Raw genomic sequence first — 22201 nt, 5'->3', positions numbered from 1 at the left:
ACAGAAATGCTCCTGAATGCCACAATGCCACTTTGCAATATTGCCCAGGTTGTCTTGAGGAAGCAGCAGAGAACTTCACAGACCTCTGCAAACTACAGAGGTCTACAAAAGTAACTTTGTAGAAACTACAAAGGTAATTTTTCCATAGGGCTAAGCAGTTGTCAGAGACATAGAAATGTGTATCGTTTCTAATATACAATCAAATAGACACACAACCTGGATAGAAAAAAAATCAAAAGTGATGCAGCATTTCCAGCTGAAAATTAATAGGAAAGTATGAGAAAAAAGAAGATTATTGGGATATATCAGAGGAAAGACTACTTACAACAATCTCTTTCATAAGGAAAATAGGAATATATGTTTCAATTTCGCTCTACTATAAATTGCTATAATTTATTCAGAATGATCTATGTTGGTACACATTTTTTTTTAAGTGTGCATAGTAGTCAATATATATCTGGACTTGTTTTATTTCAAATGAAATTATTTCCCCTTAAAAAATAAAGTCCGCACTGCATATATGCAATATCCTTCTCTGAAGGAAGCCGAAGGGTTTTCCTTCATTCATGTGTTTGGATCATCCCCACAAGGTAGGAGTGGGCAGGACCTGTCCCTGTTTTATAGATGGGAAAACAGAGACCTCCCATCCCTGCCCAGAGGTGAAATTGCTAGCCCAGAGCCATGGTCAGTGGGAAGGTCTCATACACAGAGGTCCTGGCAGTCAGGCCAACACTATTTTCTGCAGATGTGGTATCTTCCTTCTCAAAGGTACTTACCAACTTTTTTCATGATTAAATTGATCAAAATTAAATAATTCTCAAACATGTATTTAATAGTGGAGGCCATGATAAGGTATGGTTGCCATGCTGTGCTCAGCTCTGCAGACCCAATTAAGGTACTGGCTTTGGCTTGTCATTAGAGTTTTACACTGTCCTGAGTCGGTTATTAAAATTCATTGCATTGCAATTTGTTTTGGTTGTAAAAATTTGACCCATGAATCAAGAAGAGTTAAATCACGAGGTTAGAGGATGTCAGGGGTGACGCAGAAGGAAGCTCACAAAAAAAGCAAGGGCGAGAGGAGCTGTGCTTTGCTCTCTGCAAGTCGTAAAACACAATGCCTGAAATAGCTAACAAGACTTGGTTATCTAGTTATGTCTAATTATATGTTCTTGGCTGGCTGGAAGTGAGAGGCAGGGCGCATACCCCAGACAATCCAGCAACAAGTCATTCCACAAATGGGGTTGGAAACACACTCAGGCTACTGAGTCACTGAGGATCATCTGCAGGTGTCCTATATGCTTATTCACCATCCAAGGGAACTCTGGTTATCAGGTAGGTGGGGAAATTTCAGGGGGAACTTGCTTTTAAAGATAAGGCGGCACCTTCTCTTTGCTGCTCCATAACTTGCTCCGCTGAATCTCACTCTCTTTACACTTGATTTGCACAGGGCCTGGTGCACAGCAGGGAAGTCCTTTGAAGGCTAAAACCTCCTCCCAGCCCCTATGCTGTTAGGTATCCTGGGGCTGGGCAGCTGTGCCAACTCTGAGCAGTCCAGGTGTGAATTCAGGAGCAGGGAACACTCAGGCGGAGCCCTGTCTTTCCCTGAGCACCAGCCTCCCTGGGTGCCTGGACCTCGAGGGTTGGGGGGCTTTAGGCCAGCATTAGCTAGCAGGATCTCTGTTGCTCTCTTGCAGACTTGTGAGGTCCTGTTATCCCACGGGAACTGTAGCAGTAAGGGAAGTGCCTGTCAGATGGAGGATGAGGGAGACCCAGGGGTCCCAGGCTGTTCAGCAGATCTGCCCCTGGACCCAGTGCTCTGTCGAGCCCATACCAACTGTGAGCAGACTCGGGCCAGCCTGAAGAGAGGAGAGTGGATAGTGACAAGGGGACCTAGGCTAGAGGAGGAAAAGAATGCTCAGAACTGGAAGCTAGCAACTTAACATATCAAGAGTCTAAAACCCTAAATTTGAAGATTGCATTAGGATCAGAAGGCCCTGCAGTTGAAAAAAAAAAAAAAGAGTTCTAAAATACCCCATCAGCATCAATTGTGCAAGATTTAGAATAATCAAATGGAGTATGAAAAAGGTAGGCAGAGAGGCCAGTCCTAGCATTTTGGATCCTATAAAATACATGACTCCACAACTAAGTTATTCCCAGAGTCCCGTGTGGGTTCAAATTGTATAAACACGTGCAATGAAATACTTCTGTTAAAATACCCATCTCTTGCCTCTTAATTTGTTTCAATACCTACCCGATTTTTTCTTTAAAATGAAACTATCAGGTCAAATGGGTTTGCATTAAAATTATTTCAAGTTTTCAAAAGATTTAAGATTAGTACTCGAGAAAGAAATGAAGCTTCTGTCCAAATATTTCAAATTTGGATCCCTCCACAGCAAAAATAAATGGATTTAAAAAGTCTTTTCAGGGGCAATTACACTACCTTGAAAATGAAGGTAGATTTTAAAATAACTGTGCGTTAGAAGGAGTTTAAGTACTAAAAAGAAATGAAAGAACCGTTAAGCTGGAAAATATCTTACCTTGAGAAGTTGAGGAAATGAACATGTCGAGTGAATAAATAGGGCTGTTCGGCAGTACTTATATTTTTAATCAGTTCCATCTATTAAAAAAAGTACAAAATTAGCATATATAGGATCGAATTTACCAAACTCTACTAAGCTAAAGGTTATGTTCCCTACTCCTTTATCCTCACTATTACCTCTTGGACCAGGGCCAAAACAGCTGTGTTTGGTGCAGCAACTACGAACTTTACGGTAGGCTTCTTGTTGAATAAAACTGTTATCCAAATTTATAGTCCTGTATTTAATTTAGTTGATTGCTACCATGAAAACAATGTGACAGGTTAAGTCATTTTAACTGGAGAATTCAGCATCTGGCTGTACTGAAATGCAAGTAAAAAAAAAAAAAAAAAGTCTTTATTCCCCTCCTTTAAAAGTCAAATCAAGACAAGAGGTTAAACGTTATTTTACATTTCTATAATGATATTACTGAGATTCACAGAAATATTTGAAACTGGTTCTGCAGAATTTAACAGTGGGGGGAAAAGGAGGTAACATCTCATGATTTTCCCCTTTGATTACAAAAATTTACAAAGCAAAATATTTTATAGGGAACACACAAATGCCCAAAACTTCTTGGGGTTCTGGTGGGTGGTCATCTGAAGTATTTATTTGCAGTTATCAGCAAGGCAAAGAGGAGTTTATATTTGTACAAACCAACGTTTATGGTCTTCTGGAACATGTCAAAATGTTTAGCAAAATCTGTTAGAAATTCCAAGCATTCTTACGACTCCCTGACTTCCTGAATTCCACTTTCCTTAGAGTTTCTAATTGGCCCCATCAATACTGACACACAGTGGAATTCTTTTAAGAGCACATTGAAAATGGCCGCTTTGGATGGACATCAGAAGTACAGCATCTCTTAGGAACTAGAAAACTGGAAACAAAGGCAGTAGCCCGTCTGTTAACCACAGTGGCAGCAACAATGATAAAATCAGAGCCTGGAAATCCAGGACAGAAAACCCAGCTCTCCCTCATGTCCCACACAGGGCTGACAATACAGAAATGCTCAATAACTATTTGTTGGATGAAGGAACTCCAACTAGGATCTGCATCACAGATTGTTACATTAGGACCTCAGTGTCTAAAGCCTTTAATTAGATATTCATGCTCACAATGATTGTTTAAAGAAATGAAATTGAATTTTAAAAGTCACTGACTTGCGGCTCATAACCTTGTGCTTTGTTCATCAGTGGCAGGCAGGGGTAAATAATGGTCTGCCTGTCCCCCAGCCAGAGCATAAAAGGAAATTGAATCCTGCCTCTTTATCTTCTGTTGATCCTTTACGTAACTGCCCCCCCCCCCCCCCGCAACCCCAAGTATGTCCTAGTTGCTTTTGGCAATAGAACTCCCTGCTTGGTCACACTGCAAATTTTGATTTCTGATGGATCTACCCACTAGAATTACAGATTTGGAAGCACAACCCAAGACATCTGAGGATGTCTGCTTAGAAACATAACTCTTCACTGTGTGTGTGTTTAATATAAAGACCACTTAATGCTTTAATCTCTAGGTTATTTTTATTCAACTATGTCTCTGCACACATACGAGTAATATGAGAAAGCCCCCTGGTATTGTCCAGGAAGGCTGCAAGAACAGGTCAGAAGAAAAACCGTTTCTTTCACATTTTCAACATTATTTTACATTCTCTAAACACATGTCAATGTGTTAAATTGAATGGAAGAACAGTAGTGGTTAGATTTGGAGAACAGTGTCATAATAGTCATAAAGCTGTCTATTTCACAGGGAGAAATGGATTAGCAGTGACAGCGCGTAACCCTTTCTCGACGTACCTTTAAACATAGAAGGAAAGTACTAATGCTCATGTTTATTGCATTAGTACTGTGAAGGCGGGGGGTATATCCATCTCTCATACCTTCCGTCGCTGCACACAAATAGTGAAGCCACTTACAAGGGACGGCTACCACAGGGTAGAGGCATTGCGGTCAAGGTGTCCCTTGACTGTCTTCACAAATACTAAGACTTTCCCCAGGTCTAGGGCAGGCAGTGGTCTTCTGTGCCCATGCTGCCCTTCCCCAGAGTTCCCTCCTGCCTCCCTAAGCCCACCCCCCATATTGCCAGCAGCCTGCCTTTCCTCTTGCCTGAGTTTGATCCACATGGGTGGCATAATAAGTGATGATGGCGCTACCTAAAATCATCTCAGAGACCACCTGTCGTCTTCCTTGGCTCATGCAGGATTTCTGCTGGCCTTTATTATGTATTCCACTGCCTACCTTCATTCAGCATTTATTGAGCACCTACTAGGCCCTGGAGATCAAAACATAAATAAGGTGAGAGCGAAGGCACCGGAAGACCAGACAGTGGAGTGTGTCCCGATGGTGTCCCCAAATCCACGATGGCCCAAACCACACTCTTGGTCCTCGTCCATCTTTAGCCCTCATCCAGCGTACTCCATCTCTGGAGAGTGTGGTCCTGGTTAATGGCACTATCCATATTTTTACATTTGATCTGGGTTTTTCCTGACTTTTGTACTTAATCACTTGCTGAGTCATGTCGAGTCTACCTTTATTCTCACCCTCAACTGGTGTTCAAGATGTCCCGTGGCCAGCCAAACCAGACCTCTCTTTGTTTCTTCCTCACACTGTGTCCAAGCCTGACTGTGTCCAAGCTCAGGCCCAAGCTTCCTCTTAAATGGAATGTCCTTCCTCTTTTCTCTGTACGTCCAAACCCTAACCACCTTTACATCTAGCTAAAGTGCCTGCCTCTTTCAAACCAGGCTTCCTGGATCTCCTTTCATTCAACATCCATTGATTTCCAACTCTGTGTCAGGATGTGTTGCTTGGAGTCATGGTTATAGAGATAAAAGATTTGGCTCTTGCTCTCGGGAAGCTCAAGGCCTTGTGGGTGAGGTGGACTGGCAGGCAAGTCTCATTATGCAATAACCACCACGGGGTAGCATGCACAGAGTCACGTGAGGCATCCATCTCTGCCTGCAGATGGAGAGGTAGTGTTCCCCCAAGGAGGCATTCCTGAGTGGCCTGCAAGGACCTGCAGGAATTAGCAAGTGAAGAAAGGGACCTGCAGCATTGCAGACAGAGTGGGCAGGAGATGCAAAGGACAAAACTCGAAATGACCTGGATATTAAAATTGCCAGGAGTTCTGTGTGCTGGAGGTCAGGTGTGGGATCTGCCCGCAGCAGGTATGACTAGAGAGGAAGGTCACTGAAGGCCCTGGAGGTCATGTGAGGAACTTAGACATTTATGCTCTGGGCAATCCACGGTCAGAAAGGGCTTTTTTTTTTTTTTCCCCCCTTCCAGATCTGTGATCAGGGTGGAGAATGTGAAGAAGAAGGAGAAGAAGGGAAGGATTAGGGACAGTTTAGCTAGGAAGATGGAGCAATAATCCCCATAGGACATGATGAGGGCATGAACTAAAACAGTGCTTCCTGGCGTGGCCCCCAGACCGGCAACATCAGCAACAACTGGGGTAGCAACTTGTTAGAAATGCAAATTCTCAGATCTCACCCCAACCAATGGAAACAGAAGAAACTCTGGGGGTGGGGACCTATCAATCTGTATTTTAACAAGCCATCCAGGGGATTCTAAGGGACTGAGATGTGAGAACCACAGAAGGAAGTCACTGGAAGTGAAGACAGATGGGGAGGTTTAGCAGATGTTAACGAGAGAGGATTTTCTCAGCCCTGTGGCCAGGTGGCGGCAGAAGGGAAGGAGAGAGAGTGGTGGCAAGAGCTTCCCAGAGCCCCGGCGGTATCTGAACGCAGGCCAGTGCCCACTCAGGGGACGGGGAATGCTGGGCAGGAACTAGTCTGGCTGCAGAAGTGAGGCCATATCGGGTTTGGTTTTGAACGTCTTTGGCTTGAAATCCTGTTGTCTTCTTTTATCTCCCACAGCGCTTCGAGAATCTTCTAGAATGTACACTTTTTACTTTACATCATAGTTGAGTTTGTGCACTAGCTTTGAACCACATTTTAAGCTCCTTGAGGGTTGAGGCTGGGCTCTAATCATTTCTCCAGAAAGCCTAGCACAGAACACATACCTCATAATTGCTTATGGTGTGAAGACACCCCATTCAGAGACTTTTTTGGAGTCAAGAAATGTTCACTGAAGACAGAATCCTCTCTCGGGTGATGAAGTTAGCCTTTTTGGGACAGACCTGTCCACTCATCACCCTGGTGTGACAACATCGGAGATGTAGCAACACTAAATGATCATTTCCTGAGTGGTTTCTGGACTACACCCTGGACCCAGAAGCTCTTTCTTCATATGCTGTCATTCATCCTCAAATGACTCCACAGGTTAAGTATTATTATCTACACTTTATAGATTAAGAAACGAGGCACAGAAAGGCTACGGAGATTGCTTAGGGCCTCACTGGTAGAAAAGGGTGGAGTCAGGATTCCAACCCAAGTTGGTTTGACTCCAGAAATCCTGCTCTCTTTTGCTGAGCTGTAATCTGTTCACCATCCCCGGTGCTTTTTGATCTATACATAACCTCTTAAAATGGGAGGAAGAGGTTGGTTAGCAAAATAACTCCAGAGACTAAAGAGGGTTTATGGGGATATAAATTTTCTACCTTTCACGTGATGTGCTGAAAAACTGAGAGAAAGTTACAGCAGGTGGAAAAGCATTAAAAAATAATAAATTATGAAAGCATTAAAATATCAGAGAGAATATATATTTTTTTAAAGTTCTAGGTGGGAAAACAGTATATTTTAACAAGAACAGGAATGAGTTTCAAATACTGGGAGAAAAAAGTGCTACGGAATGGAATGTATCTAAAGGAAGAAGTTAAACTGCAGTGCAGCTGAGAACGAAAGTGAACTGAGGTTTAAAAAAAAAGGTAAGAATCAAACAATTTATAATGCAAAGGATCTGTGAAGAAGGGATTTTTCATCTTTTGTTTTCCACCTAACTGGCTGGGATGGTAGAGCAGAAAACCTTCACCTGCAGTTCTACAAGCCCAGCTAGTTAGTGAAAGACTTCGCTCCCAAGGTCTTTAAGAAAATGCTTGTCAGTAGTAATTGACAGAGTCCTGACCCCGCTCTGGTCTGAATTCTCAAGTCCCTTGTGAGCAACTAGAGGCCCTATAATCTTGCAAAACATCTTAACGAAAGAAAAGACATGTTTTTAACACATCAAAGCCAAATAAGGAGTAGCTCAGAGGAGAACTCTGTGGCCCTTTAACCTCAGAGCCTGGGAAGATGGCTCCAGGCTCGGGTTACCTTTCCCTCTTCCTTCTGCCTGGGGGGAAGCCTTTCTAGTGCTAGACGGGATGGTCTTCCTACAGCTCAGGGCAACACGTGCCTGCAATGAAGACTACGTCCACCAGGGGGAGCAATGACACGAACAAGGCAAAGAGGCTGGATCTGAAGAGTAGGGAAAATCAATCTCCGGGCTACAATTGGAAGGAGAGAACACATTTTAATTTTTCGGGCCTTGTTCCTTCTTCGTCGTTTTACCTTTTTTTTTCTACCAGGTTTCCATTTTGCGGACTCAGCTTTTGTCTACAGGAATCCAAGATAAGACCTTATTTGCCGAGTTGGGTAAACTCATCCCTCCTGTGACCTGGCGATAGATTCTCTGCTAATCTTGGTGGTTTGATTCCGAGGTCTGGCCGGAGCAGCTCTGATTGATGCCTGTGGACACTGTTGCTACTACTATAAAGTCAGGAAACTCAGAGGGTCATTCTGCAGAGACTTTTCCAGACGGGTCTCAAGCAAGGGAAACATTCCCGGGATAAATGTGCAGGTTTCCAAGGAGACACCACTCAATTCTTCAGAGGAAACATGAGGTCTTCAGAGGTTTGAGAGACTCTCAAGTGAAAAAGGAATTTTTCTTGCTTAGTGGAGGGTTCACTTTAATAAAATAACAACTTTCTAATATTAGGGCCTTTCATGCAATGATTCTTCACTAGAATGGTGCATGAAGACCTCTTTAGGAATATCCCCCCCCCAAGATACAAATACCAGGGCTCTACCCTTAAGAGTCTAACTCAGTATTTTGTAGTAGGACCAGGAAACATGTGTCATGAAAAAGTTCCCAAGAAGATTTGGATGCCTGTCATGATTAAGAACGACTTACTTCATGGCTTCCCATGGCCCACTGAGTAAAGATCCACCTCCTCAGCCTAGCACTCAGAGCTCTCCAGGATTTGGCCCCAGTTCCCTTTCAAGTCTCATTCTCCCCTATTCTTCTTGAACACTTGCTCCGTCCCACAAAATGGGGTGGTAATATCTTCCTAATAATGCTGACTAAAGGAGTAGAAGCAAGGTGCACAAACATCTAGTGTGCTGTCTGGGGCTCAATATACAGCGTTATTAGTAAGTCCTCAATAAATATTCACCAAAATGAATGAAGACACAATAGTGAGACCAGCTCCAGAAAGAAGCAAGTGAACCTTTGTTAGTAAACAGAGGCCAGATGCCCCTGCCGTAGGGAAACCTGGGAGGAGCCCTGATGGCCTCTAGACCGTCTCTAAATCCAACATGATCTCTGCAGGTGCGTTTTCCATTTTGGAGTTGCAATGCGACGTTGTCACAGTCAGGCAAGGCAAAGGGAAGTTTCAAGCACGGTGAAGCAATTCTGTTTTTGACCAAGAGGTAAAAGCAGGCTAGAGCGCACGGGCACAGGGGCTCAGTCTCTTCCCTTTGAATACTTTTCAAGGTTTGGATAATCTGAATAGCTGTTGATGAGAGTCAAAGCAGATGTGAAGTTTATAGTGAAAAAGTAGCCTTTCCTGGCATAATGGGCAGAAATGACAGAAGACGCTGGTGCAGCACTTTCCAAGCTGGGAGTGAGAGTTCTGTGGGATGCACGTGACAGCCACAAGCTCTCAGCCTCCCCTGGCCAACGAAGATTGGGAAACTCTAGGGGAAAGCCGGTTCAATAGATTGCTAATTTGGTTTTTACCTGAAAGGATTCTCAGTCTTTAAAATGTGAGCAATTGATATAAATCTCCCAGAAAGGGAGCTAAGGGTAGCATTCCCTAAATTTATTTAACCATGGTATTTTCTTCAAAAAAAAATTTTTTTTTCCAGGGTCTCAGGGGATTAAGATTTTTGGGAACATACTTAAGGAAATGCTGATATGATAGTTTTGACAGGATTCCTAACCCTCTATGACATTTCATTAAAAAAAATATGAAGTTTTCTCGACTCCACCCCAGAATCTCTAGGAGAAGGGCCATTGCAACTATATGTTTCAAAAGGCCCTGGTGGAGATTCTGCCCTGCAGCCAGAAGAATGGCTTTGGATTCAAGAAGACCTAGGTTCAAGTCCAAGCAGCACAGACATTCTATTAGATTTCATTTGGAAAGTGACTTAATCTGGTTGTCTTAATTTTCCCATCCACAAAATAAAGAATTATACCCACTCACTGGTATGATTTTCAGTCCAGAAGAATGAAATGAAGTAATGAAGTAAAATAATAGCATGTGGCAGGTGTCGTTTCCAATTTGCAATTCTCAGTAGCTCTGACATAAATAAAAATAGTAAAATTATTTGCTTTCTTGATCTCTTTGACACCTATGCTAACAATTTCTGCCCCTTTCCCACAAGAATGAAATAATTTTGAATCCTTTATATCCATGATGTGCCTGTGGTGCACTTTGACTTTCACTGTACTCAGAGTGATGATCTGAAAGAGTGTCCGACCATTAACAAAGATGGTTATGAGTCTTTCGACGATCACACTCATGTCTTCTGGAAAATAGTTCCCTATCTTTCAAATTGCATATAATCTCCATTTTCTGATTTTCTAAGAGATCATCTAAACCAGCCCAAGAAACTGAAATCTGGTTTTAGCGTATAAATGAGATAACGTCATCATGGGCTTAATCCTATGCCCTGAAAAGGTCCAGCATTTGGCCAGCAGCAGGTGTCCACGCTCTTCTGTTGAGGTAGAGTTTTAAAAATATAAACTTCCGTGGTCTTTCTGTTTCTTTAAGGGCAGATGTGATGGGATTTTTATTGGCATTGTAACATTTGGTGTCTTTGTGCTCCCTTTCCTTTACAATAATCCCTTCAGTGTCTTATTCCATTAAATAGACTTAGTTAAACTAGTACTCTGCGTGCGTGTTTGTGTGTGTGTGTGTGTGTGTGTGTGTAATGACAGCTATCCTCCAGGGAGAAACGTATGCACAAAATTGACTCTGGCCCAGAGAAGTGCCTTTGTGTATGAGTGGAATGGTATAGATAATTCCAGTCTTATGAGTGGATATTATTCCAAAGTTCATTTGTTAAATCAGTAGTTGGGAACTTGGAGCACATTTTCTCATAAAAGAAATGTTCTACATGGTGGAGAGAGACCGGGCCAGCCCACAAGGGCCTGTTTAACTCATGCTGCACCTGAAGTGGGATTGTTATTAGCTATGGGGAACAGTGTTTCCATGGGAACATGTTGTCAGAGCTCCCCAGCTTAAAGGTTGAGAACCACTGACTGTAAAATGTTAACTCATCTCCGAAATCTCATCTACCTTTTTCCTTTAATAAATTACCAAGCAGAGGAGCTATTCTTACTGCAAATTATTTCTTGAATATATTAGGTTAAAGTAATATTTTTTTCTCTGCTTGTTTTATGCACTCTGTAACTTGAGCACAAGGGATGCATATAAACAGGGGAAAGAGTTCCTTCAAGCATTCTTGAGCTTCTTGAAACTTGGGTTCTTGTCACTTCTTGGCTCTCTCTGCATGTCGTACCAGTCAGCTACCCACAGAGAGGCAGCTGTCACTCGCTACATTTGTTATCACAGCCAAATTGTCTGTTTTTTCCTACCTTATCATTCCCTGCAGTTTTTAAGACTTGCCTTGTAATTTAATAGGAATCTGGAATCATGAAGTAATGCAATATATTCTAGGTCACACTGACCACAGGAATCAGAAGTGTTTCAACTACACCATACACAGATTATGCTAGAAGTTGTATAAATATATCACAGAATCACAGGGCTGGAAAGAACCTTAAAAGATTGTCTAGTCTGTTCCCTGGCTTCCAGACAAGCCAATCATTCCAAACAGATGAGAGCTAACCTCTCTTTTAGAGGAGGAGGAAGACTTTGTTTTAACCCTTTCTGGATTTAACAATGTATATACCATTAGTAAATCATTGTTATTTTTAAATCTAACATGCTTCTCTTGACAGTTACAACTCTATTTTACTTTCTCATGTTTGCTTCTCATAGGAAACAAAGTAGGTGCAAAGCCCCAGTTCAAACACCATATTTTGTCCTTTCTCTTCTAGGGCATTCCCGAACATCGCGGTGTCTCGTACTGTGGTTCATCCTGTTCTCTGGGTTGTTTGTACCCTTTCGGCAGTGGGCACTAAAATCAACCTGCAGTGTCTTATGAAACATCTGAGAAGAGGGCATAGTTTCCATGCATAGGAATATTTAAATATAATCTGATACACAGACCCAAAGACCTAGACTCCAAGGAAAACCAAATTTAATAATTGTAATAAAATTGCAATAACACAGGCTAATTACTTATAGTCACTTTCTTTCAGGCAGTGTCAAGGGCATAATCGGCCTGATAGGATGAGCTTTTCGGTCAGCTAAGGAAATGAAAGAGAACCTAGTCCTATTCAAGTTATTTATAAAATGTGATATCCTTAAATGTCACCAAGTGTAATTTTTCTTTTTTTTTTTTTAAAGATTTTATTTATTTATTTAATTGCCAGAGAGAGAGAGACAGCAAGAGAGGGAACACAAGCAGGGGGAGTGGGAAAGGGAGAAGCAGGCTTCCCGTGGAGCAGGGAGCCCGATGTGGGGCTTGATCCCAGGACCCTGGGATCATGACCCAAGCCGAAGGCAGTCGCCTAACCAACTCAGCCACCCAGGCACCCCAACAAGTGTAATTTTTCTGTTGAGAGCCTACTACACAACCTATAAGGGCTGATCTCAAAATATTTTTTGTTGATTGGAAATGACTATTCAAACTTGATACTCAGAGAGCATTTAATGGAAGTTGTCAAAGGAAGGGGCTCTTTGATCTCTACACTGGAAGATACTGAACATTCTGGCTTTTCGGTGAGTATGACTAGTTATCTTACTGTCTTAAAAGGGTCTTACTATCCCCCAAGATAAAAGAGAAAGACAGGCTATCATAAATTAATAATGAGATGCCTTCTGTTTGGGAGGTTTTGAATGCCTCAAAGGTGAGGATTGTGTCAGAAAGAAGTGGACATGGGTAAAAATTTCCCTCACTATGGTTTCAATCTGATAGTAAACCCTGTGCCTTATTTATTCCCCAAATTTCTGTACTCATTGGGTGGTGTGATGGTTAATTTTATGTGTCAGCTAGATTAAATAATATTTCTGGGTGTGTCTGTGAGTGTGTTTCCAGATGAGATTAGCATTTGAATCAGTGGAATTAGTAAAGCAGACCACCCTACCCAGTGTGGGTGGGCATCGTCCAATCCCTTGAAGTCCTGCATAGAAACATATGCAGAGGAAGAAGGAATTCCCCACTTTTTTCCTGCCTCACTGATTAAGCTGGGATATCACATCTTATCTTCTCCTCCCCTTGCATTGGGATTTACGTCATTGACTCCCCTGGTTCTCACACCTTCATATTTGGACTGACTGAATTACACCAGTGGCTTTCTTGGGTCTCCAGCTGGTCGATGGCAGACTGTGGGACTTACTGGCCTCCATTATTGCATGAGCCAATTCCTCATAATAACTCCCTTTTTATCTATCTATCTCTCTCTCTATCTATCTATCTATCTATCATCTATCTATTGATATAGATATCTCCATCCTACTGGTTCTGTTGTCTGAAGAACTCTGACTTATGCTGGTGGCTATCCATTCTAAGTATCTAAGGGGACAAAAGCAACTTGTTAAGACCAAGCTAATAAACCTGACCCTATAAAATGACTGTGAGAGCCCTGAGCCTAACTTTTGTACATGAGCAAAGGACCTCAATGGAGACTGTTGACCCTGCTTTTGTAGACACTTACAGAGTAAAATCTGTCTCACAGCTTTCTGGCAGACGACAGCACCCCGAACCCACTGCCAGCATGTTCACTGGTATGGCTCGGCCACACTGAGGCAGAATTCTTCCTGGGAAATGGGGTAATTCAAGACCCCCTGAGCTCACCCTTAGCAAGAAGCTCATGCTCCTATCAACCAATCAGATTCCTGGCCCAAAGAGAACTTTCTCTTTATTATAACCACAAAGACTTAGGGCAATTGTGGGGAAAAAAAGCAGAAAAAGAAATATTAAAATAGTTTTCTTATTTTCGTTGTCAGGACGTCAGCCTTATTTGTAGCTCAGTGGTGTAATTATTTGAGAATCATGCATTGTCAATTTTAGCTAAATAGACAATGAGGAGTGTACCCTATCCTTCATCCATCTTGATAAATGTTCTCTTCAGGGAAACTTCCTGTCTAAAGACTTCCTTCAGAACCTTTAACTTAAATTTCCTTCCATACTCTGGCAAAAATACAGTATGACATTGCAACTCTGGTATTCATTTGTTAGGTGTTTGATGGATGTCTCGTAAGACACCCACTAATTACACAAATGAATTGACACAAAAGTACAATCTAACCATGGGCAAAGACAACTTACTTGTTCATTTTTAGTAAGCCTGGTTTTGTTGTGAATGTCTGACGTGACCAAATTGAATCCGTGCTTTTCCGACAAGATTCTCAGAAGCAAGACCACAGTACGACTCCCACACTTGCCTACTCTGTTGTACACCACCTGGCTGGGGAAAGGTAGCACCTGGGAAAGAACGAGAGAGCAAATGTGAGACTTTGGGTTAGAGTAACTGGGATTCTTCCCTCAACTTCAGAACAACAAATGTCTAATCAGTCTAAATGAGGAGGGTCCATGACAAGTCAATGGGAGAACAAAAGAAATGAACTCATGTTTTACCTTCATAATTTAACTTGAGAGAAATCCTGGACTTGTTCTCTCTCTCTCTCTGCACTGATACTTAAAACTGGTAAAATTTCAGGTCAACCATGAGACTAATTATGAAGCTTCTTTTGTTTCTTCTTAGGAACAAAATACATAAATATGTGCTTTGATGACAATATGCTTTTGCAAGTTATATTATGCTTTATTAGAACTCAGTTTGTAGAGTGATCATGAACAAAATATAGTAACTAAAAATTGAGACATAAATAAAAACTCACAATAAGACTCACCCTTTCAAAGTGTACAATTCAGTGGTTTTAATGTATTCACAAAGTTGTGCAACCACCACCTCTATCTACTTGCAGAACATTTTCATTACCCCTGAAAGAAACTCCATACCCATTAGCACTCACTTTTCATTACCCTCACTACGTTGGTCCCATGAAACCACTTATCTACTTTCTGTTTCTATGGTTTTCACCTATAGCATTCCGGACATCTCTTATAAATAATATCATATAATATGTGACCTTTTGTGTCTGGCTTCTTTCAGTTAGCATAATGTGTTCAAGATTCATCCATATTGTAGTATGAACCTGTACTTCACTATTTCATATGGCCGAATAATATCACATTGTATGGATATACCATATTTTGTTTATGCATTCATGAGCTGATGGACATTTGGATTGTTTCCAATTTTTGGCTACTCTGAATAATACTGCAGTGAACATCTGTGTGTAAGTTTTTGTGTGGACATTTGTTTTTGAATCACCTTGTATATATCCTAGGAGTGGAATTGCTGGATCATATGGTAATTCTGTTTAATTTTTTGAAGAACTGCCAAACTGCTTTCAATGCAGCTGCACCATTTTATATTTCCACCAGCAATTCATGAGAGTTCCAATTTCTCCACATCCTTGCCAACACTTGTTATTGCCCATTTTTTTTAATAGCCATCCTAATGGATGTGAAGTGGTATCTCATTGTTTTGATTTGCATTTCCCTGATGACTAATGACGTTGAGCATATTTCATGTACTTATTAGACATTTGTATATTTTTTTTGGAGAAATGTCTGTTCAAATCTTTTGCCCATTTTAAAACTGGGTTATTTGTCTCTTTATTATTGAGTTTTAAAAGTGCTATATTTATTCTGGATTTGTGAATATGTGATCTGCAAATATTTTTTCCCATTCTATGCATTTTCTTTTCATTTTCTTGACTGTGTCCTTTGAAGTACAAAAGTGTTTAATTTTGATGAAGTTTAACTTATCTAATTTTTCTTCAGTGTGTTATGTTTTTGGTATTACATCTAAGAAACCATTGCCTAACCCATGAATGTTTTCTCCTAAGAGTTTTATAGTTTTAGTTTTAGTGGAAACATTTAGGTCTGATTCATTTTGAGTTAATTTTGTGTATGATGTGAGCTAGTGATCTAACTTCATTCTTTTGCATGTGAATAACCATTTGTCCTAGCACCATTTATTGAAGACTATTCTTACTCCATTTAATTGTGTGGCACCCTGTTGAAAATCCACTAACCATAAATGTATGAATTTATTTCTCTCAATTCTACCCTACTGAGCTATGTGTTTATTCTTATGCCAGTACCACAGAGTCTTGATTACTTGTGCTTTGTTGTAAGTTTTGAAATTGAAAAGGGTGAATTTTTCCAAACTTTGTTCCTTTTCAATATTGCTTTGGCTATTCTGGATTCCTTGCATCCCATATGAATTTTAGAACCAGGCTGTCAATTTCTGTAAAAAAAAAGACAGTTGAAATTTTGATAGGGATTGTGCTGAAACTGTAGATCAGTCTGGGGACTAGTGCTATCTTAATAATGTTAAGTTTTCTAATCCATGAACATGGGATGTCTTTCCACTTATTTAGTTCTCATTTCATTTGTTTCACAATCTTTTGTAGTTTTCAGTATACAAGCCTCACTCCTTTTACTCTTTCTGATGCTATTTTAAATGGAATTGTTCTCTTAATTTCATTTTTGGATTGACAGTTCACTGAAAGAACCATTTTATTTTTGTATATCAATCATATGTTCTTCAGTCTTGCTGAACTCACTTATTAGCTCTTAATAGCTTTTTTGTGTGGATTCTTTAGGAATTTCTATATACAAGATCATGTCATCTGCAGAGATAGTTTTACTTCTTCCTTCCCAATATGGATGCCCTTTCTCTCTTTTTCTTTTCTAATTGTCCAGTTTATAATGATTTTGATAGACTAAGAAGCCATTATGAAAAGCATCTGATTAAATATTTATATCCCCAATAAAGAAAATATTTCCATCTCGAATGCTCAGCATTGAGTAACAATTGACAAAAGATCATCAAGAGTCCTTCATTCAGAACATACCCTATAACAGAAGGCCTTAAAAAGGCCTAAAGCTATAGCACAATATAAGCATAAATATACCCCTAACTTGCCTACTGTATGTAATATGAATTTTGCCTTTGTAATTACAGGTTTACTTATTTTTCTGAAATATTTTATACGCAGAGTAGCACTTCATAAATTTGGAACTTAAAGGCTACTTGCCATTCGAGTCAAACATAATATCTGTATCACTCACTTAGCAACTATATCATGTACCATTTTGATATAATTTTCCAGTATATATATATTTTTTAATGAGCAATACCTTGATTTTTTTTAGGACCAGTCAGTATCTTCTATTGTGTATCCTCATACTGCCTAGAACATGCCATATACCTATATATAGGGCCTCAACAAACATTGATTGGTTGGCTGCAATGAGGGATTTAATGTGGTGTTTAACAGCAATTAACACAATGATTCTGCTAAAATATGAGACCAGGAGAATCTTCAAATACAGCTGATCTTTCTAACCAAATGCTAACAAAAGGCATAAAAACGGTAAAAAGATAATCATTATAATAGGTCATTTTACTTCTGGTCTTATCAGTGAGTACCCAAAAAGTGTGATCACTGGCAACAGCTGCAGAAGTTCAGATATTCAGATAAATCATATATGGTCTTCCTCATGAGGTTATGATCCAGGGAGGTTGAAATAGAATAGGATATTAACAGTGTTTATAAGTTGGACTTTCCATAATAACCAGGCTGGGGGATAGACTATAATTGTGACAAAGCTGCCAATATAAACACAAATTTTCATTTCTTTGAAGAAATAAACTGCTTAAGAATTGGGATGAATGCATTTTTCCTTGTCTTCTAACACAGCATAGTACAGCAAGGGAGAATTGTTTGTTACATCTGAATTGCTGACCAAGAAGAGGTTAGTTACCACATATGCAAGTGTTTTATTCCAAGAGTACAGGTGTATCTTAGAAGATTTAAATGAAGAACTGAGGCACTTAGTTACAAACCTTCAGTGAAAACACTTAAGGTCTCCTGAAATTTTTTAGTAATTAACACAATAGCAGGCTTTTCATCTATTTCCTTTTGCTAATAACTAAAGATATTATCTATCTTTCAGTGGTTAGTTAGTTCAAAAGAAATGTTCATGGGGTGCCAGTTAGTTAAGCATTTGCCTTCAGCTCAGGTCATGATCTCAGGGTCCTGGGATTGAGCCCTGCATCAGGCTCCCTGCTCAGCGGGGAGTCTGCTTCTCCCTCTCCCTCTAACCCTCCCCCTGCTCAGCTAGCTCTCTCTCAAATGAATAAATTAAAAAAATCTTAAAAAAGTGTTCATTCCAATTCTTTCATTAGTCTTGCGGGAGGCTACCAAATAACAGTATTTGTTATTTAAGAGGAACACTTTTGTCATGACAAGAAAAAAATGTTTTAACTATGTATGGTGACACAGATTTAACTACACTTACTGCGGTGATCATTTTGCAATGTATACAGATATCAAATCATTATTCTGTATACCTGAAACTAATATAATATTATATGTCAATCAGACCTTGGTTTAAAAAAAAAAAGAACACTTACATAAAACCAAAAATCCCTGCATTATTCCCGCAACCGTATCTACAATAACATTTGAAAAGAAAAAAGAGCTTAACATCCCCACTGTGACTCTATTTTTACCATTTCATTAGACACCAATACACAGCTACAGGGTATGAAAATTGAGCTAGAAAATGTGTTTTTGGATAAAGCTGGAATCAGTCTGGTGATTGTTAAAGACACAACATATACCATCACAAACAAACCTTTCTCAAAGTTAGGATGGGGCTTTTAAATCATTTTCTAAAAGTACCTATGTAATTCTCTGGAAACTGGCAAACTTAGGCAGGCTAAATCAATGTGTTGATGTTGGATAAGGTGTTAAAATTAGCAACAGCAACAAGTTGATTCATCTCCGCTTTGGTAGAGCTATAGATCAGCTGCTGAAGGCCTGCTTTAAAATCATTGTCGGTTTTTATTTGAAGTGTTCTTTCTGGAAAAGAGGCGGGGGGAAAGGAACTGATTTTATGAAAGGCTGACCTTGACCCTGTCCTAGGCTCTGTGCCATGTAAGGTTTTAATCCTTGTTACCAATACTGAGTTGAACAGGGTGTCCTGCTTCTAGCTGTGCCTTTCTCTAGGAGGTTAAATTATCAAATAATTTAAGCATCATTAATTGCACCTAAGTGACTCCCCCATGTGGCCCCCTCTTCTCCATAGATGACAGACTCACAGAACAACAGAGTTTGAGGTCTAAAGCAATTTAGAATAACCCACCCACTTCAATCCCCTCCCCACCCCAGCACTACTACTCTCTATCACCCTCACTCCCAGCCCAATTGTGTTTGGCTTGGCTAGAGTTTTCTCTTATGTTGTGTTTTCATCCTCTTGAGTACCCTGTGAGGGAGATATCATGACTATTTTTAGGTGAACAAACCAAAGCTCAGAGAGATCATTTGGCATTTTCAAGGTCGAAAAGTGGCACATAACAACTAAAACACAGCTCACAGCTCTCCTGACCCCTAAGACGATACTCTGATATATTATAACATCAAATGGTGAAAATAATTTTTAGTGTGACTCCTGTGAGAGAGACTATTTCCTCTTTTATGTCTTGAACGTGTCCAACTCCATTAAATGTTATTTTGTCAACAGTCAATGATCACAACCGGTAAAACTGGCCATTACTCATTCATTACCCAAGTCTCTGGAATGCTCAGGTGGAACAGAAAGGAGTCAGGCAGGCTCTTTCTCCTTCCAGAGGACGCATTTTAGAAGCTAACGTAATCCCAGAATGTCAAAGCAACTAATGGGTGAAGGAGAGCAAAAAAAAAAAAAAAAAAAAAAAAAAAAAAAAAAAAAAAAAAATGTAGTTTCCCCTTCACTCTTTCCCCCAGTCTACCGTAGGCAATCACAGAGCTTTGGATACCGTGAACCACTTCCACCAGGAAAGGGAAAACCAGGAAGCAATAAGTCATAGTAAAACATACATGAAATCCCAAATACACTTGAAATGTCTATCAAGACAAGCAAATGCCTTCAAATGATAAGCTTAATGACTTTTAAATGCCTCTTAAGGTCAACCTCAACATCCCCGTTCTTTTTTCAACAGATTTTTGACAACTGTCAGGAGAAAACTATATCCCAACTGTAATTGCATACAAAGTTTGAACACTTACTCTTTCTTTGGATGCCCTATAAAGAAGTACACACTAAAAGTCCTCAACCTCCCCCACTCCCCAAATGATTCTTCATTCTTGGCAACTATGGTTATATGAATGTTATGTCTGTGGTTTCTATTTTATGGCCAATTTGTAAAAGTGAAGGGAGCTCCAAAATAGTTCACTCTATGAATTATATATTTTTATGTTGCCTGCCTTGTAAGTTCTGCAAATGCCACAAATCCCCAGGGGCTGACAGGCTTGTGTGGAACATGCCAAATAAACAGAAGTCTTTCCAAAATCCTGAGCACAACAGTAACTACCACCAGATGACATCCACAATTTCAATCGCTGTCCCTGGTTTGCAGTGGGAAGGCGGATAAAGAAGACTTTCTAGGTAAAAAGCAAGCTTGGTCTGGATCAAGACTTTTACTGCCTATGATTACAGGACTCTCTGGGGAGTGGTTTTTTTGGAAGAATTAACATCAATCCTGCTTTTTAAGTCTTTGCAAAATGACATTTAATATGGTATGTTATAAGCTGTGATTCCCAAATGGCTGTATATTTGAATTACCTGTGGAACTTTAAAACTACAGATTTCTGGGCCCCACTCTAAGACTAACTGAAACAGTCTAGGATGAGGGTCAGAAATCCGGCTCTAAAATGCTCCCAGGAGCCTCTGCTACCACTAAGGGGCCAAGGTGGGGGAGAGGGTTGCCTGCGTGAATGCTGGAGGGGAGTTGGGTGAAAGCATGTCTTGTCTTCCTTGGGTCTCCCTGGAGTGCCGATGGCCTCCAACCCAGAGTTAAAAGTCATAATTGGCCTGGCAAATACTCTCCCACTACAGTAATGCCTACTCACCGGGATGGTTAGAGAGCAGGTGTGCTGGTTAACTGAATGCGTAGGTTAACTGAAATGTATACTAAACATCCTCAAAGCATTAGACCTAACTTGGTACTAATATTATGTTGAAGATGAAATGGCTTTCTTTGAGGAACAAAACTTCACCTTGTGATCTTACAGCCCCTCTCTCCCATGGTTACTCATACCAATGTGGGGACACTCAGGGACACTGCTGCTCCTCACTGTCCTGAGGATTTTGAGCAGCAGTTCTAAGCCATTTGGTGAGTCCTCATTTTAAAGTTTCCTAGGACACTGTGGTGCTAGGAGTCAGCCATGTCACACCTTCCTCATCCATTAAAGTGGAGGGTTGGGTTGGAAGCCAATAAATGATCCTCTCTTCTTAAACTGCGATTCATTTTAACCTAGATTGCTATTAAGATATAACCTGGAGGGCGCCTGGGTGGCTCAGTTGGTTAAGCAACTGCCTTCGGCTCAGGTCATGATCCTGGAGTCCTGGGATCGAGTCCCACATCGGGCTCCCTGCTCAGCAGGGAGTCTGCTTCTCCCTCTGACCCTCTCCCCTCTCATGCTCTCTATCTCATTTTCTCTCTCAAATAAAGAAAATCTTTAAAAAAAAAAAGATATAACCTGGAAATGCCTTTAAAATCAAAACTAGATTTTAATATTTTTCCTTGTCAAATATATTCATAAAAGAAATAGGGGAAAAAAACATTTCTAGTAATTTGTGCTGATAACGTGGATTCCAGCTCCAGGGTGTACGCAGTTCTCTTTTGGAAGCTTTGACATATCTGTCCATGTCCCATTCTTGTTTGGGCTGGTCATGTAATAAATCTTCTTTTATGTTCTTCTTATGCTTCTCTTCCTTTCCACAGTTTTAATCACTTCCAGCTCTCCGTTTATTTTAAGACCATCAACACCACAGCCTACACGGGGCTTCAACCTTCCAGCCCTGCTTTCCAGAACTTGGTAGCCCTTGTTGCTGACTTCTGCCCTTCAAGCCACGCTAGGTCCCCTGACAAATGCATCTCCATTTGATAAGCACCATCAACTCTCCAGACCCTGGGCTAATTTCCCCCATTCTAGAGGAAGAAACACATAGGACTCATTTAAGAACTTGGGGTGCCTGGGTGGCACAGTTGGTTAAGCATCAACTCTTGATTTCGGCTCAGGTCCTGATCTTAGGGTCCTGGAACAGAGCCCCATGGTGGGCTCCCTGCTCAGCAGGGAGTCTGCCTGAGGATCCTCTCTCCGTCTACCCTCCCCCCCACTATCTCTCAAATAAATAAATAAATAAATAAATAAATAAATAAATAAATCTTAAAAATAAAAACCCTCTAGTTCCCTCATTGCCAAACCTCTTG

At 40.5% G+C, this 22201-nt stretch overlaps 1 protein-coding gene and 1 long non-coding RNA gene across 7 annotated transcripts in view; one reads left to right on the top strand and one right to left on the bottom strand.

Moving 5' to 3' along the window:
* Positions 1–22201, bottom strand: part of UST (uronyl 2-sulfotransferase) — a 303044-nt gene that overhangs the window by 107139 nt on the left and 173704 nt on the right. For all 6 annotated transcript variants that reach the window (XM_025866300.2, XM_073894061.1, XM_073894064.1 and 3 more), the window contains exons 3-4: positions 14131–14286; positions 2538–2617 (exon numbers count right to left, since the gene is read on the bottom strand). In XM_025866300.2, coding sequence (XP_025722085.1) covers positions 2538–2617; positions 14131–14286 — 236 coding nt within the window. The remainder of the gene's footprint in view (positions 1–2537; positions 2618–14130; positions 14287–22201) is intronic.
* On the top strand, positions 1200–22177 carry LOC141373002 (uncharacterized). Its single transcript, XR_012378612.1, has 5 exons — positions 1200–1332; positions 6448–6852; positions 10318–10454; positions 11795–12581; positions 21713–22177. It is a non-coding gene; the product is annotated as an uncharacterized lncRNA (long non-coding RNA).

Source organism: Callorhinus ursinus, unplaced genomic scaffold (genome assembly GCF_003265705.2).
Source record: "Callorhinus ursinus isolate GAN/ISIS: 27379988/994484 unplaced genomic scaffold, GSC_fseal_2.0 scaffold6, whole genome shotgun sequence".
In the NCBI taxonomy this organism is placed as follows: Eukaryota; Metazoa; Chordata; class Mammalia; order Carnivora; family Otariidae; genus Callorhinus; species Callorhinus ursinus.
The sequence above is the reverse complement of the archived record's forward strand: the minus strand, read 5'-3'. Positions and strand labels throughout refer to the sequence as shown.